General features: G+C 58.3%; 2 protein-coding genes and 1 long non-coding RNA gene across 5 annotated transcripts in view; 2 read left to right on the forward strand and 1 right to left on the reverse strand.

Moving 5' to 3' along the window:
• The first annotated feature begins 4,440 nt into the window (after positions 1 to 4,440).
• On the forward strand, positions 4,441 to 9,687 carry ERAL1 (Era like 12S mitochondrial rRNA chaperone 1). Its single transcript, XM_064394643.1, has 11 exons — positions 4,441 to 4,574; positions 4,749 to 5,024; positions 5,116 to 5,243; positions 5,318 to 5,395; positions 5,530 to 5,576; positions 5,930 to 5,991; positions 6,390 to 6,502; positions 6,898 to 7,266; positions 7,676 to 7,825; positions 8,071 to 8,151; positions 8,385 to 9,687. The coding sequence occupies exons 1-11, from the start codon at positions 4,478 to 4,480 to the stop codon at positions 8,505 to 8,507; spliced, it is 1,524 nt and encodes a 507-aa protein (XP_064250713.1). The 5' UTR covers positions 4,441 to 4,477; the 3' UTR covers positions 8,508 to 9,687.
• LOC135283637 (uncharacterized) lies at positions 8,252 to 11,120 on the reverse strand. 2 transcript variants are annotated; one of them, XR_010349322.1, is made up of 2 exons: positions 11,074 to 11,120; positions 8,252 to 10,156 (listed from the first exon to the last, which is right to left on the reverse strand). It is a non-coding gene; the product is annotated as an uncharacterized LOC135283637 (long non-coding RNA). The 2 variants fall into 2 exon arrangements; XR_010349321.1 differs by lacking the exon at positions 11,074 to 11,120 and adding an exon at positions 10,981 to 11,025.
• Positions 11,121 to 11,166: 46 nt separating this feature from the next.
• Positions 11,167 to 14,921, forward strand: part of FAM222B (family with sequence similarity 222 member B) — a 36,196-nt gene continuing 32,441 nt past the window's right edge. Inside the window, exon 1 of one of the 2 annotated variants that reach the window (XM_064394370.1) lies at positions 11,167 to 11,288. The gene's annotated coding sequence lies outside the window, so the exon portion shown is untranslated. The remainder of the gene's footprint in view (positions 11,289 to 14,921) is intronic. The other variant, XM_064394363.1, reaches the window with a different exon arrangement.

Raw genomic sequence — 14,921 nt, forward strand, 5'->3', positions numbered from 1 at the left:
TCAGTGCCCCCACCCCGTGCCATGGCTGGCTGCAGGTCCCTCCCGGCGCTGTCCTTTGCCAGGAGTGACCCCGGGGGGTGCTGGGGCCCCCCGTGCCCTGCGGGGCAGGGGGAGCAGCGTTATCAGCGTTGTCAGCGTTGTCAGCCCCGGCCTGCGCTGCCCGGGGGCGGCGGGCGCGGGTCTGGCAGGCGTGCCGGGCCGTGCCGAGCCGGGCCGGGCCCTATCTGCATGTGCCCGCCACCCGCTGCTGAGAGATAATAAACCCTTGTCACCTCCTGCTGGGCTCTGGCTCGTCCCTCGTGTCCGTCTGTCCCGCCCCGGCTCCCCTGGGTGGCTTTGGGCTGGCCGGGGGCTGCTGGCCCGCGGGGAGGTGAGGTCCCAGCTCACGCTGCTCCTCCAAGGCTCTGGGAGCTGGTGGCTTCCCCATGGTCACCGTGTCCCCACGGCTCTGTGTCCCTGCCCTCCCTGGGGAGAGCCTTGTGGTGCTCCCCCAGGGAGGAGTGTGGAGCCAGGAGTGAACCCCACTGCATGGCCGGGGTGACCTCTGCAGGGGCACCCCAAAGAGTGGCACCCCGGGGTCTGCAGAAGGGCTGGCAGGTGCTGAAGGGGCCGTGTCACAGCAGCCAGGCTGGTGGCAGCAGGCCATGTCCCTTGCCCTGCCACCAGAGCCCTGTCCCTGCCCCACACGGCCCTCCCTGTCCTGGTGACAGCAGGGTGGGTCTGGGGGTGCCTGTCCTGCTCAGGGTCACCCTGCAAGCAGGACAGTGACAGCCAGCATGGGGCTGGCATGGGGGGCTTGGCTGCGCTGCTCTCCCTGGGGAAAATGGTTTCTTTGTGCCCTGTGACTCTCCATGTCCCCCCAAACCCAGGGCAGGACAACAGGCCCTGTCCTGTGTCCTGCAGGGTGGCCCTGCAGATAGGCAGGGTGGGGACAGCTCTGCAGCTCCCGGTGCTCCTTATCTGGAGCCAGCCACGCTGTCCTGGGGCTGCACGGCTGCTGGGGGGGCTGTGGCACTCGGGGGTCTCTGTGGCACCTGGGGGGTGCTGTGGTACCAGCCTGGGGGACACTCAGGCCCCTTCTGCCACCGTGGGGTACAAGGCCATGGGGCAGGGCTGCCCTCGAGCGCTGAGCAGGGAGCAGGGCTGGCAGGAACCAGCATGGAGGAGAATCCATGGGGAGAATCCGTGGGGAGAATCCCCTGGGGCTCACCTGGGCTTGGGGGACTCAGGGACACTGCCTGTGTCACTGCTGTGCACGCTGGGGTGCCTGTGGCACAGTTTGGGGTACGCTACAGGCTGCAGGACACCTCTGGGTCACAAGAGGGACCAAAACAGGTCCCCAGGTCCCCAAACAGGTCCCCAAACAGGTCCCCAGGGCCTCATGCCCTGGGAGAGGCTCAGAGCAGGGCTGGACCCTGTGCCCCCTCCTGCCAGGGGAGTGTGTGCCACGCTGCCCCCGTGGCTGTGGCCCGGAGGGGACAGTGGGCCCAGGGACACCTTGTGTGGCAGGGCAGGGTCCCCGATAGCCGGGGCTGCTGCTTATCGGGACGGAGCCCGCAGGGGATTATCACCTCCCCCCAGCCGACTTCCAGGAATGCCAGCCTGTCCTGGCGCAAACAACGGCACAACGGGACAGCCAGCTGCAGGATGTGGCCCTGTGGGGACAGCCAGGCCGGGGGGACACAAATGCACAGGCAGGTGACACTCGTGGTCAGGGGTGGAGCCGTTTGGGGACACGCGTGGTCAGGGGACAGGTATGACCAGGGTCACGTGCCAGGAGGGGACACAGCCCTCTTGGGGACACACGTGGTCAGGAGGGACCCTTGGGGGGACACAGCTGGGGGTTACATCCCTCCAGGGGACACAGATGGCCAGGGGAGCGTGTCCTTTGGGGACACCTGACTGGGTGAGACATCCCTCAAAGCATCACGTCCCCCTGCGAGGGGGAATGTGTCTCCAGGGTGTCCCTAAAGTCAGGAGGGCAAATCCTTTTTTTTGGGGACACGCTGCTAGGGGTCAGGACACCAAATATGGCCGGGGCACAGCACTGCAGAGGCCACCCCCCAGGGGACACCGCACCACGTGTGCCCTGTGCCTCACCTGAGGGTGCCAGTGTAGGGTGACCCCCACTCCCAGGTGTCCCCGTGTCCCTGCTGGGCCCCTCCCCACGGGCTGCCACCCCTCCCTGTCCCACGCCACCGTCCAGCAGCTGGGAACCAGTTTGCAGCAGGGAGCTCCCAGTTCAGGGTCCCCACAAGCACGGGAATGGGTAATCCTGGGGGCCACAGGAGCATGGGGCAGTTGTGGGGCCACCCTGGAGTGGGAGATGCAGGGGGTGGCCCCTTGCAAGCCCCACATCCCCAAATCCCCCCAGGGACAGTGCCAGGCTGGGTGGGGGAGCTGCTGGGGCGGTGCCCCCCGGGCATGAAGGGGTTAAGGGCCCGTCCAGCTGTGCAGTGCAGATGTGAGATATGCAGATGAGGCAGAGCAGGTTTTATAAGGAGGGTGCAGACCCAGCACCCCACAAAGGCCCAGTGCCACCCCCACAGGTAGGTGCCACCACCTGGGAGCTGCTGTCCTGCTCGGGGAGGGTGGGACTGGGGGACAAAAGTGGGGTTTGGGAACCCAAAAACCTGCCCAGGGATTGTGGGACTGGGGGGACAAAGGTGGGGTTTGGGAACCCCAAAACCTGCTCAGGGATTGTGGGACTGGGGGGACAAAGGTGGGGTTTGGGACCCCAAAACCTGCTCAGGGAGGGTGGGATTGGGGGGACAAAGGTGGGGTTTGGGAACCCCAAAACCTGCTCAGGAATTGGGGGATTGGGGGGACAAAGGTGGGGTTTGGGACCCCAAAACCTGCTCAGGGAGGGTGGGATTGGGGGGGGACAAAGGTGGGGTTTGGGACCCCAAAACCTGCTCAGGGAGGGTGGGACTGGGGGAGGACAAAGGTGGGGTTTTGGGATCCCCTGTCCTGCTCTGAGTTGGGGATCTGGGATAAAAGGAGGGATTGGGGGGTGCTGAGGTGGGGAGGAATCTGGGAGCCCTCAATCCCACTCTGGGGCAGCAGGACTGGGGGGCAAGGATGGGGTAGGGGGGTCTTGGGGTGAGGGGACAGCTGGGAACCTCTGCCCCTCTCCAGGGTGGTGGGAAGGGGGTGACAAGGAGGGACTGGGGGGGACACGTGGGTAGGGAGGCACTGAGAGCTCCGGGCTGGAATGGGAGCGACGAGGAGCAGCTGGGAGCTGCTGGGGCAGGGAGGCCTCCAGGAGCCTCCGGAGGGGACAGGGCCGGGGCGCAGGGAGGGGTGCGGGTGGCACCGAGGTGACAACAACGCGCCCCGCGGGCTCTGCTGCCCCGGGCAGGATATCATCGTATACTGTAAGTTGGCTATGAGACACTACAGTATAGATGATGTACTCCCCGGGCCGCGCCTCCGCGCCGCCCGACACCGCCACGGGACACCGGGACACGGGGACGGGACAGCCCGGGACAGCCCGGGACAGCACAGCCCGGGACAGCCCGGGACAGCCCGGGACAGCCCGGGACAGCACAGCCCGGGACAGCCCGGGACAGCACAGCCCGGGACAGCCCGGGACAGCACAGCCCGGGACAGCCCGGGACAGCACAGACCCACGGCCGGCGGGGAAACCGTTACCATTACTGAGTTTAGTAATGGTAATGGTTCTGCCGACGGCCGGCAGCGCGGCACGGCACGGAACGGAACGGAACGGAACGGAATGGAATGGCACGGAGGGGACGGGGTGGGATGGGAATGGCACAGGATGGCACGGAATGGCCTGGTAATGGCATGGGATAGCACGGGGTGGGACGGGATAGCATGGAATGGGACAGGAATGGCACAGGAATGACACAGAATGGAACAGGATGGCACGGAATGGCACGGGGTGGGACAGGAATGTCACGGGATGGGACGGCAAGGGCACAGTGATGGAGCCCTGGGGACGGGCACGGGACAATAAAACGAGTTACAGAAGCGTGGCTCCGGCTCTCCTTCCTCACCACATCCCCTGGGGGCTCCGGGCCTGGGGAACTGGCACTGGTGACACTGGGGGGCACGGGTGACACTGGGGGGGCACTGGTGACACTGGGGAGCACTGGTGACACTGGGGGTGCACTGGTGACACTGGGGTGACACTGGTGACACCGGGGGTGCACTGGTGACGCTGGGGTGACACTGGTGACACTGGGGAGCACTGGTGACACCGGGGGTGCACTGGTGACACTGGGGGTGACACTGGTGACCCCGGTGACCCCGCGCTGCACCTCGCGGTGCCGCCGGCAGGGGGCGCTCCCGCGTCCCCGCCCCGCCCCGCCGGCTCCCCGGCCGTTTCCATCCCACAAGCCCCCGCGGCACAGCGGCGCTCCGGCCCCGCGCTCGCGCTCTCTATGTCCCCGCGCCGTCCGCCAATGGGAGCGGGCACCGCTCGCCTTCCCGGCGTGCCCCGCGGCGCGCCAACATGGCGGCTCCCATGGCCGCGGCCGCCGCCCAGGCCGCGCTCCGGGCCGCCGGTGCCGCCGGTGCCGCCGCGGCGGGGCCGCTCCGCCTGCCAGCAGGTGCGCTGGGGCCGCGGGGGCGCTCTGGGGCCGGCTGGATGCGGGAGGCGGCGGTGGCGGGGCCGGCCGAGAGGCCTTGTGGTGGGGTGAGCGCTGCGTGTGGAGGTGGGGGGGGCCCAGGCGAGCTGGGTGCGCTTTGGGAACCTTCTCGGTATATGCGGTGTTTTCTTCCAGCTCGCCTCGCGGGGAGCCGCCGGAACGGGAGCAGCTCGGCTCTGGGTGGGATCCTGATTGTTCCCAGCCGCTGGAACGGGAGCAGCTCGGCTCTGGGCGGGATCCTCAGCGTTCCCAGCCGCTGGAACGGGAGCAGCTCGGCTCTGGGCGGGATCCTGAGCGTTCCCAGCCGCTGGAACGGGAGCAGCTCGGCTCTGGGCAGCCTCCTGGGCATCCCCGCCGAGGCCCCGCCCGCCGCTCTGGGCCAGCACCCGCCGCCCGTGGCCACCGACGGAGGTGAGTGGTACTGCCCTGCCCTGCCCCGCCCCAGGGCTGTCCTGCCCCGCGGAGGGTTTGGCAGCGTCCCAGCTCCTCCTTTCCCCGGCAGAGGAGCAGAAACGGCTGCTGGAGAACCGTCCCGACCAGCCGCGGCAGCCCCGGGCGCTGAGGGTCGCCGTCATCGGCGCTCCCAACGCCGGGAAATCCACGCTCTGCAACCAGCTCCTGGGCAGGAAGGTGAGCCCGGGGCAGCTGGGGCTGTTTGCCTGGTTTGTCCTGGCTGTGCAGCACGGGTGGTTGGTCTCCTGCAGGTGTTCCCAGTCTCCAGGAAGGTGCACACCACCCGCTGCAAGGCCCGGGGTGTCATCACCCACCAGGACACGCAGCTGGTGAGTGCTGGGCCCAAGGGCAGCATGTGGTCATCTCTGTCCTCTGGGGTCACCTCTCATCACACAAAGATGGGGTTTTTGCCCTGACCTCTCGCTGCTGGCAGACTTGAAACGTTTGTTTTTGCTTTTCCTAGATCATTCTGGACACACCTGGCCTCACAAATCCCTTAAAAGCCAAAAGGTACCAGCACTGGGGAGGGGAGGGGCTGTGTGCTGCCCAGCAAGAGTTGGTAAAACAGGGGTGTGATTTTCACTGTGCAAAGTCTGTAAAACAGGAGTGGGGTGAATGCATTTTTTTAGCCTTATTTTGCTTTCCAATGTTTTTTTTTTGTTGCAATTTCAGTAGCACACAGAGCCTGTGATGTCCCTTGAGCCTTTTTGTGTGTGGTTCTGTGTGTCTGCACATGGCAAGGGATGTCACAACCCCTAAAGCAGCTGGAATGAGGGCAAACACTGGTTTCCCTCTAGCTTGAGAGGAAGGAACACAATTATAATGAAGTGTGCTTGCTTTGCTCATTTGTCTGTGTCTTTCAGGCATAATCTCGATGAAGCCATGCTGACAGACCCATGGGACAGCATGAAACATGCAGATTTAGGTGGGTTTTCAACTCCTTTTTGGATCAAACAAATCCTTCTCTGCCACACAAGTTCCCAGCTGTGGTATCTGGGTGTTTGCTGGCAGCACAGGCAGCCCAGGGAGTGTGAACAAGGAAAGAGGGCAGGGAAAAGATCTGGAATATTGAGCTGAGGAGGGGATAAGAACTGCCTGGTGCCAAGGGGAGGCACTTTGGGTTAATAGTTGGGCTTGGATGTTGAGATTTGGCACGTGTGATGTCATTAGGGTGACATGGGTAAGCTGCATTTTTAGTGTTTTTTAAAAAATTCTTCTTTTTGTGTCCCTCCTGAGGAGGGGAGTGACCATAGACTCTAAAGCTTCAAGTGAACCTTCTGGAAAAAGTGGATTCATCCTTTTTCCCTCCCTCTTTCCTGGCAGTCCTGGTTCTGGTGGACGTGTCAGATCACTGGACAAGGAACTCTCTGAGCAAGGAGGTGCTCAGGTGCCTGTCTCAGTTCCCCCACATCCCCAGTGTGCTGGTCCTGAACAAGGTGAGTCCTGCTCGTTCTTCCTGCCTGCTTCAGGCACCCCCTGCCATCAGCACTGGTGGGTTTTGGGTTCCTGGGGTGTCAAAGGCTCCCCCCTCTGCTCCAGAATATTGAGGGGGGGGTGTGTACCCATTGCAAGCACCCCTGAAGCTGTGCTGCTGCTGTCTGGGGTTTGAATCCATCTGGGAAGAGGAGCCAGGCTGGCCAGGGAGAATTCAGCAGAGCTGGCAGGTTCTCAGGGTTTGGGCAAACTCTGGTTTGGCCTCTGGTCACAAAACTGAACTGTCCTGCAGCTGCTGCTGCCCTGGCTGGTTTCCTCTGGCTCCTTCAGGTCCAGGGCCCAGCTGCCCACCTCATGTAGGATAAATCCTGACATCTCTGTCTCTCTCTGCCTTCAGGTGGATATGCTAAAGAAGAAGTTTCTCCTGCTGGAAATAGCCACTGACCTGACAGAGGGGATTGTAAATGGAAAGAAACTGGAAGTGATATCTTCTCCACTCAAGCAGGATTCCCGTTCTTCAGCAAAGTTTCCCCTTCGTGTCACTGAGGCTTTTCCACCTGAAAGCAAGGTGCCAGGGTCTCCCCTTGGGCAGGAAAAGAGCCAGGCCCAGGAGGGCTCTGCTTTGGACAAGAGCAGTGATGCTGGCACGGGGGAAGGGCCCCAGCACCATGGACCCAAGGACCTGAAAGATGTGAAAGGCTGGCCACACTTCCAGGAGATCTTCATGCTGGCAGCTCTCCGTGGGGAGGAGGTGGACACACTCAAGGTACCTCCAGCCTGAGCTCGTGTCACACCTGGGGACTGGGGTGGGACAGAGCCTCAGCCTCTGCTCCTGGCCTGGCATGGGGGGAGAGTGTCACATGTCACCGTGGGATGTGTCCCTGCTGCATCTGCAGAGCTCTCTGTACAGAACTCTCACTGGGGCTCTCCAAACAGCAGCTTGTTCACAACAAGGAATCCTCCCACTGCTGCCTCTCAGCTCCAGGGCTTCTGTGGGATACACACAGCCCTGGGGGGGGTGTCAGAGCTTCCCTCTCTCCTCTCCCTGCCCAAAACACCACAGCACAGCCCTGGTGCCAGGCCAGCAGCAGTGCCCTGTCTGCAGGGGGAGCACAGGGGTGGTGGCACTGTGTGGGTGGCACGTGGCAGCTGATGGGGGTGTGCTGTGCCCACAGAGTTACCTCCTGATGCAAGCCAAGCCAGGCCCTTGGGAATTCCACAGCGACGTCCTGACCAGCCAGTCCCCTCGAGAGATCTGTGATAATATCATCAGGGAGAAGGTCCTGGAGTACCTGCCCCTGGAAGTGCCTTATGGAGTCACTCAGGTGGGAAGTGTGCCCGGGCAGGAATTGTCCATGAGCTGTTTTATTGGGAATTTCAGGCTGTGTGATGAGAACCTTTGTTTGGATCTCTGGGATCTGCCAGGCCCTGTGGGGTGACTCAGTACTTGCACTCAGGTGTGCTAAGCCCCTTTCTGTGTGTGGAGGAGCCTCCCTTGTGTGTCCAAGGGGTGGTGCTGGGGGTTCCTGAGGGTTTTCCAGGATTGCTGAGTGCTCCCTTGCCATGGCAGGTGACAGACGTGTGGGAGGAGGGAGAGTGTGGGGAGCTCCTCATCGTGCAGAGCCTCCTGGTGCCAAGGGAGTCTCATAAGGTGAGTGAAGGAAGAAAGATGGGATGCTGGGGAGGGTGAAGGGAGGTTCCCCACGTCCATCCTTGCTGTGCTTCCCTCTCCCTCTCTTTTGGGAAGAGCCTGTACCCAGTACTGGCAACTCTGTTGCCTCACAGTTTAATGCTAGAATTTCCCTCATTGCTTCTGTGGCTGCACCTTTCTCCTGGGCAGTGCAAGGGTGAGTTTGATGATGTTCTCTCTGGGTTTGAACACAGAGGATGTTGATTGGAAGAGGAGGAAAGGTCATCAGCAGGATTGCTCGGGAGGCTGGCCAGGACCTGATGAACACTTTCCTGTGTGAGGTGCGCCTGAAGCTGCAGGTGCAGGTGAAGGGTTGAGCACTTGGTGTGTTTTAACAGCCCTTGAACTCTGATCATGTGGAGGAACCAGTCCTGGGGTTATCCTGGCACCTTTGTTGAATGCAGAAATAGAGGATGATGGAGTTACTACAGTGGGCTGAAGTGGAATGTGTTATTCTTTGGGAGAATGGCCCAAACTGAAATAAAATCTCCAGACCTTCTATGGCATCTGGTCTGGGGGCAGACACTGAAGAATCAGCTGCACCCATGACTCTGGTACTGCATTTCCAGAGCTGCCACCCACTTCTTTTGGGCTGTGTTCATGTCCCTGCTCTCAGGTGTTTGTACGTGGGAGTTCAGGAGCATCTCCTGCCTTGTAGCAAGCAAAGGGTGGCAGTGAAGGATTATCAGCACGTTTGTAATCTCTTCTGAAGGCTGAATTGTGGTCACACAGGAGGACGAGGCCACCCCAGCCCAGCTGATGGTCTCTTGTTGACTTTGCTCCCTGCCCTGTTGAAGCTGGTGGGTGCAGGGAGTTGGTTTTGGGGGTTTGCTGGCAGCTGGAACATCTGTAATGCCTGACTAGCTTGTCTGTCATGCCAGACCAGCAAGGACCCACTCTTCAGGAATTTGAGGAGTTTATTGCATCACTTCCAAGTCCTCACTCTTTGCAGCAGGGTCACAGGTACAAACACTTGCAGCTGAAGAAAACCCCAGAGTGGGAAGAGCAGCAGGTTCTGCAGCTCAGGTGTAACAGGCACCTGGCAGAGGTCAGGCTGGAGGGGCAGGGCTGGCTCTGCACAGCCCTTGGCATGCTGGAGCTGGCACCACGTGTGTGTGCCTGGGCCTGGTGTTTGGGGCTTGTTTTGTCTCTTTGTCAGGCATTTGGAGCACTGGATTCCTGCCTGCCACAAATCCAGGTAAATCTCCACGTGCAGTTATAAATCAATGTCCCTGAGGGAACAAAACCCCAGCAGCGAAGAGATGGGGAAGGGTCTGGAGCCCAAACCTGCTCAGCCCTCTCTGGTGCACTGTGAAAGAGATGTTTTACCCTTCTGCTGAAGAATTCTGTCTGGAATGTGAGACAGCTGAAAACTGGGTTGGGAAACCTGCACAGAGTGTCCTTCCTTGTTTCCCAGGAGCAGGGGGTGCTGTGGTCCTTGAACGCTGCTGTCCAACTTTTGTATTTCCCTTGCAATAAAATGAGGTCCCAGCACAAGTGATTGTTCTGTCCTTTATTCCTCCCTGGCAGCCTGACCTCACAGCCACCACCTTCCCCTTGTTTTATTCCAGCTCAAACCAGGGCACTTTCATGTCATTCCTCCTTCCCAGCTGGGCTTAGATCCCATTTTCTGAGCTGTGGCTTCTGAAGGCTGCACCTTGTGGGGGGAAGAGCTGGGCAGGCAGGGCTGGAGGGTCTCATGGGGTGGGGTACAGGGAGAAGGTGTCTCCTCTGTGTGGCTGTGTCAGGGCAGGGCTCAGGGTCACCCTGAGCTTCATGCCAGGTTGCTTCCAGGGATGGGGACAGTGGAAATGCTTTGGCATGGGAGGGGGTGAAGTGTCTCACCTTCCTGACCCCCCCTTAACGAGCTTTGAGAATTAGGTTAATTATCCCATGGCAGCCCCATCCCAGGGATGCAAATCCTCACTTCCCTGTGGGGAAAACCTTCCCGAAGGGCTGACCCCAGCTGTGGGAAGGTGTCTGGGCAGCACCGGAGCTGTGGCAGAGCCCCCTCTGTGTCCCCATCCTGAGCCACCTGCATCTCCCTGTCCCCCCGCCGTGTTCCTTCATGTCCTCCCTGTGTCCCTGCCGTGATCCCATGTCCTGCTTATGTCCCTGCCGTGTCCCTCCCTGTTCCCAACATGTCCCCTTCACGCTCTCCCTGTGTCCCCCCATGCCCTCCCTTCATGTCTCCCCCATGTTCCTTAGTGTGTCCCCACCATGTCCCCCTCTTAAACCCCCCAATGTCCCTGAGTTTGTCCCCACCGTGTCCCTCCCTCATAACCCACAATGTCCCCCAGTATGTCCCCCCCAGTGCCCCCAATGTCCCCCAGTGTGTCCCCCCTCATACCCCTCCAATGTCCCCCCGTGTCCCTAAGTGTCTCCCCCCCATGTCCCCCAGTGTCCCACTTCATACCCCCCAATGTTCCCCCATGTCCCCCAGTGTGTCCCCCTCATGTTCCTGCCATGTCCCCCCCTCATGCCCTCCCAGTGTCCCTCAGTGTGTCCTTCCCTCATACCCCACAAATGTCCCTGCCGTGTCCCCGCCATGTCCCTCCCTCATAACCCCCAGTGTCCCCCCATGTCCCCCAGTGTCTCTCCCCCTCATACCCGCCAATGTCCCCCACATGCCCCCCAATGTGTCCTCCCCATGTCCCTGCCACGTCCCCCCCATATCCCCCAGTGTCTTCCCCCCTCATGTCCCCCAGTGTCCCCCATATCCCCCAGTGTCTTCCCCCCTCATGTCCCCCAGTGTCCCCCCATATCCCCCAGTGTCTTCCCCCCTCATACCCCACAGTTTCCCCACAGTGTCTCCCCATGTCCCCCCGTGTGTCCCCCCTCATGTCCCCCACCCCCGCTGTTCCCTGCACCACCCCCGGTTACCGGCAGGGGGCGGCGCTGTTCCCCCCCCCGTCCCCTCCCTCGCTCCCGTGGCCGCGGGGCCGCGCGTGCGCGGGGCGGGGCGGGCGGCGCGCGGGCCGCGCGTGCGCGGGGGCGGCTGCGCAGCCAGCACGGCCGGGGCGGGCGGCGGCGGCGGCGGCGGGGCCGGGCGGGCACAGCGGCGGCGGCGCCATGAGGCCCGGGCAGGGGCACCGAGAGTAAGTGCGGCGCGCGGCGGCGGCGGCGAGGGCGCGGCCCCGCCGTCACCACCTCCTCCTCCTCCTCATCACCATCCTCCGGGTCCCGCTCGCAGCGCGGCGGGACCGCCGCGGTTCATACCCCCCCCCCCCCCCCACGCCTCACCATTGTCCTTCCCGGGTGTCCCCTCCCCCGCCCGCTGAGGCAGCACCGTGTGCCCACCCGCCCCCTGTCGCGACACCCGCCGCATGTCGCGACAGCGGCGCCCGCCCCGCCTCGCCGCGGTCTCCCCCGCGGCCGGGGCCCCCCGCAGCCCCCGCTGCTGTCCCCGGGCCCCGCGCACACGGCCCCGGGTCGCGATAGCGCGCCAGCCGCCGCGACAGCAGGGCCCTCCGCGGGAAGGGGGAGTGCGGCCGCAGTGCGAGCACGTCCTTTGTGTGATTCTTCCCCAAGAAAAGTGTCTTTTTGCGAGAGGCTCGCAGGCTGCTGTGGGCTGGAGGGGACCTCGAAGCCCGTCTTTGCCGCGGGCGGGGAGCAGGTATCGCCAATAAATCATCCGTGGTTTTTATTCCCCGACCGATGTTCAAGTGTCTGAAGAAGAAGAAGAAGAAAACTGCAGGGCTGGACTCCGGTTCTCAGTGCGCTCGTGCAGCAAAGTGCTGAGATGGTTTTGGCTGTGCAGCGTGTGAACCTCCCCACAGCACCTGCGAGGGCTCGCCGGCATCTCTCACCCTCCCCTGGTAGCTCTAGGTACAAGTTCAGGGTAAATCACAGTGCAGCTTGATTAGTTCAACCAGAATTTGTTCTGCTCACTTCTTACTACAGTCCTTTATTTTTCCCTAGTCGCATTCTCAAGAAAATACAAGTTTTTGTGGAAAACTTTTTGCAGCAATACTTTTTTCCTCCTTACTGCACAAACCCGGTTCTTTGTTGCTCCGGCTGCTGCGGGAGAGGAGGGAGCTGGGAGCTCTCAGGAGATAAGGTTGAGTTCCTAAGTGATGTCATTTGTGCTGGAGCAATGGTGGTGACTTTGTGATGGAATAAATCCTCCTGGACGTGTTGGGGCTTTGTGACTGTGTGTGTGTGTGTGCACTGTGGAAACTTCGTCTGATTCAGCAGCCGGCTGAGAAAATTCTGTGCTCCATAGGCAGTGAGGGAATAGAGTGATGAGAGTTGCATTTTCCTTTCAGCCCTTTTATTTCTGATCAGGGCTTTTTAAGAATTTGCACTTGTTAGAGTCTGTTCACTTGAGTGGGTGCATAAAGCAGTGGGGAAAGATGCTGTTCAAGGGGTATTGGAGATGGGGAGAGCAGAGTGAAGGAATCAGGGACAGCTTTTAGGTGGGTCTGGTGTCCTGTGCAGCCAGTCCAGAGGGTCTGGAAACTTGGAGAGGAAAGGCAGCGATAACAGAAAGCAAACTTAAAGCAAATGCATTCACTATTAATTTTCAGCAGAGGAATGCTTGGATCAAAAGCGAGCAAGAGTCAGAGGGTAAGGTTTGCAATTAACACAGAATCTAAGCTTTCATGGAGAAATGCTTCCATGAAAGAAAGGCTATTTGTTTCCCAGATGATATTTACACTGGGTAGAATTTCTGAGGTGAAGAAATGAGAATTGCCCCTTGTCTGGGGGGAGCAGAGGTCGAGCAGGAGCTGGAAGAGGAGTTGATGAATTGGCTGTAATTCGCAGGCATCGCTTCAAATATTTTCAATATTTCTCAACTATTTTAAGAAGCTGTATTGAATTCCAGCCCAAGCAGCCTGATAGTCTGGAGAGAGGAAGGATGCGTATTGCTGGAGCAAGAATTAAGCAAAAATAGATAAATCTGACATAATGGATGACAAGGGAAAGCTGATTGCTGAAAGATGCTGGCATGCTCTGTTTTTGCATGCTTGGCATATATTCTGTTGTGTTACATGGCTTTTGAAGTGTAAAAAAAAAAAGAAATCTCATTTTGTGCTGAGATAAAAGAAAAAGCAGGTGCTTAAATTCTGTTAAGGATCAGCTTTGATACTGACATGAAGTAGTGACCTTGCTTGCATTTACCCCCCTGTCATTTTGTGAACTTCTCAATTGAATAAATAATTCACTTAGCACCAAATAAATGCCATTTAATAAGATGGTATTTTTGATCCCCCTTTCACTTCACATTGCAAACAGTTTCACACTTTTTCAGCTTGAGCACAGCCTGGGGTGCTATTTCTGTTAATAACATTAAAAATATGTTGGAGAATGTCCACATAGTATTGTTTTTTCTCCAAATGTGAAATTAAGGAGCCGTTGTGTTCCCTGCAGCTTGGATATTTGCCTTCATTTAAGCCTCATTTGTATTTGTTTCAAGTTGTCCTCTGATAGATAAGCTTTTGTATCTGTGCTTGCTTCTGGGAACTGTTACCAGATCAAGAGAAGTAAGGATTTTTGTCAAGGACTGAAGTGTCTATCTCTGTTTCCCAGAAGCTCAGACAATGTGCAGGAGCCTCAGCTTGTGTCCTCTGGTGCACTTGCTGAAATGCCTGGATGTGGGATAGAAACTTTTATCAGTGCTTCCAGTGCAATATTTTACTTTTTCACATTGGTTTGTCCATTCATTTTTACTCTTTTTCATTTTTGACCATGACTTGTTACAGCACACGGAGATGGGGAGAGGAGGAAGTAGAAAGTTTTGCCCTGGCTGGCCTCACCCCAAAAACCTCCATCACCAAAACATTTTCTATCCTTTATATTCCTGGCTCACTCATCTTCGGTGAGGCAACAGTGAGGAGAGTCACAGATTTATGAAGGGACTTGCAGGATTCTGGGATTATGGAGTTGCTAAATACACCACCCAGAAGGTAGCCACAGCCTGATTTGTTTGAGTTATTTAACAGATGATCAGCACTTCTAAATAATTGCTTTAAGAGCATGTAGTTCACTGAAATGCTACACCCAGCAGGTGAGTAACAGGTCACTGTTGTGTAGCAGTGTACTCACTCTTCAGAGGCTGTTTTTGGGGTAAGGTGCTCCTGAGAATGAGTAAAAGTTTCACAATTTTCTGCATTTGTAATGAGTCTATCACCCCACCCTTTCCAATTTTCAGCATTTGAGATGTTTAAACAATTTAAAATGCTCTCAAACTAGGAAGTGAAGTGAGTAATTGAATTTTTTATTCCTTGTGTGGTATGCCACATTCCCATTTTCCCATTGTATTTTGTGACTCGTGTTGAAATCTTTACCACACAGATCTTGGAGCAGTTTTTTCTTTTAATTGCAGATTATTACTTTGACTGTGAATGCTAAAATGACTTTGTCACATTATTAATCTTTCCACTTGCAAAAAATAAAATGCTTTCCAAATACTGATTGAGGAACAGAGCTCCTGAACAGGCATTCTGCTGGCTGACATCCAGAAAAGTTGTTCTGAACTTTACCCAAAGATATTTTTCCAAGGGGTTATAATCTTTCAAAAGCTGATTTTACTTCCAAGCAGGGCACAGCTTGGCCTACACCAGGAGCTGACAGAGACCTCTGTGTTCATCTACTGCTGGTTCCTGTGTTTTAAGTAATTTGATTTAAATGAACACTTAAAAAGCCAGCAGATGCAGGTCATGGCTGATCCAACCTCACAGATCCTGTAGGTCCCTTTTCCTTATTTCAGCACATTCTGTCTGGGTGTC

Source organism: Passer domesticus, chromosome 19 (genome assembly GCF_036417665.1).
Source record: "Passer domesticus isolate bPasDom1 chromosome 19, bPasDom1.hap1, whole genome shotgun sequence".
In the NCBI taxonomy this organism is placed as follows: domain Eukaryota; kingdom Metazoa; phylum Chordata; class Aves; order Passeriformes; family Passeridae; genus Passer; species Passer domesticus.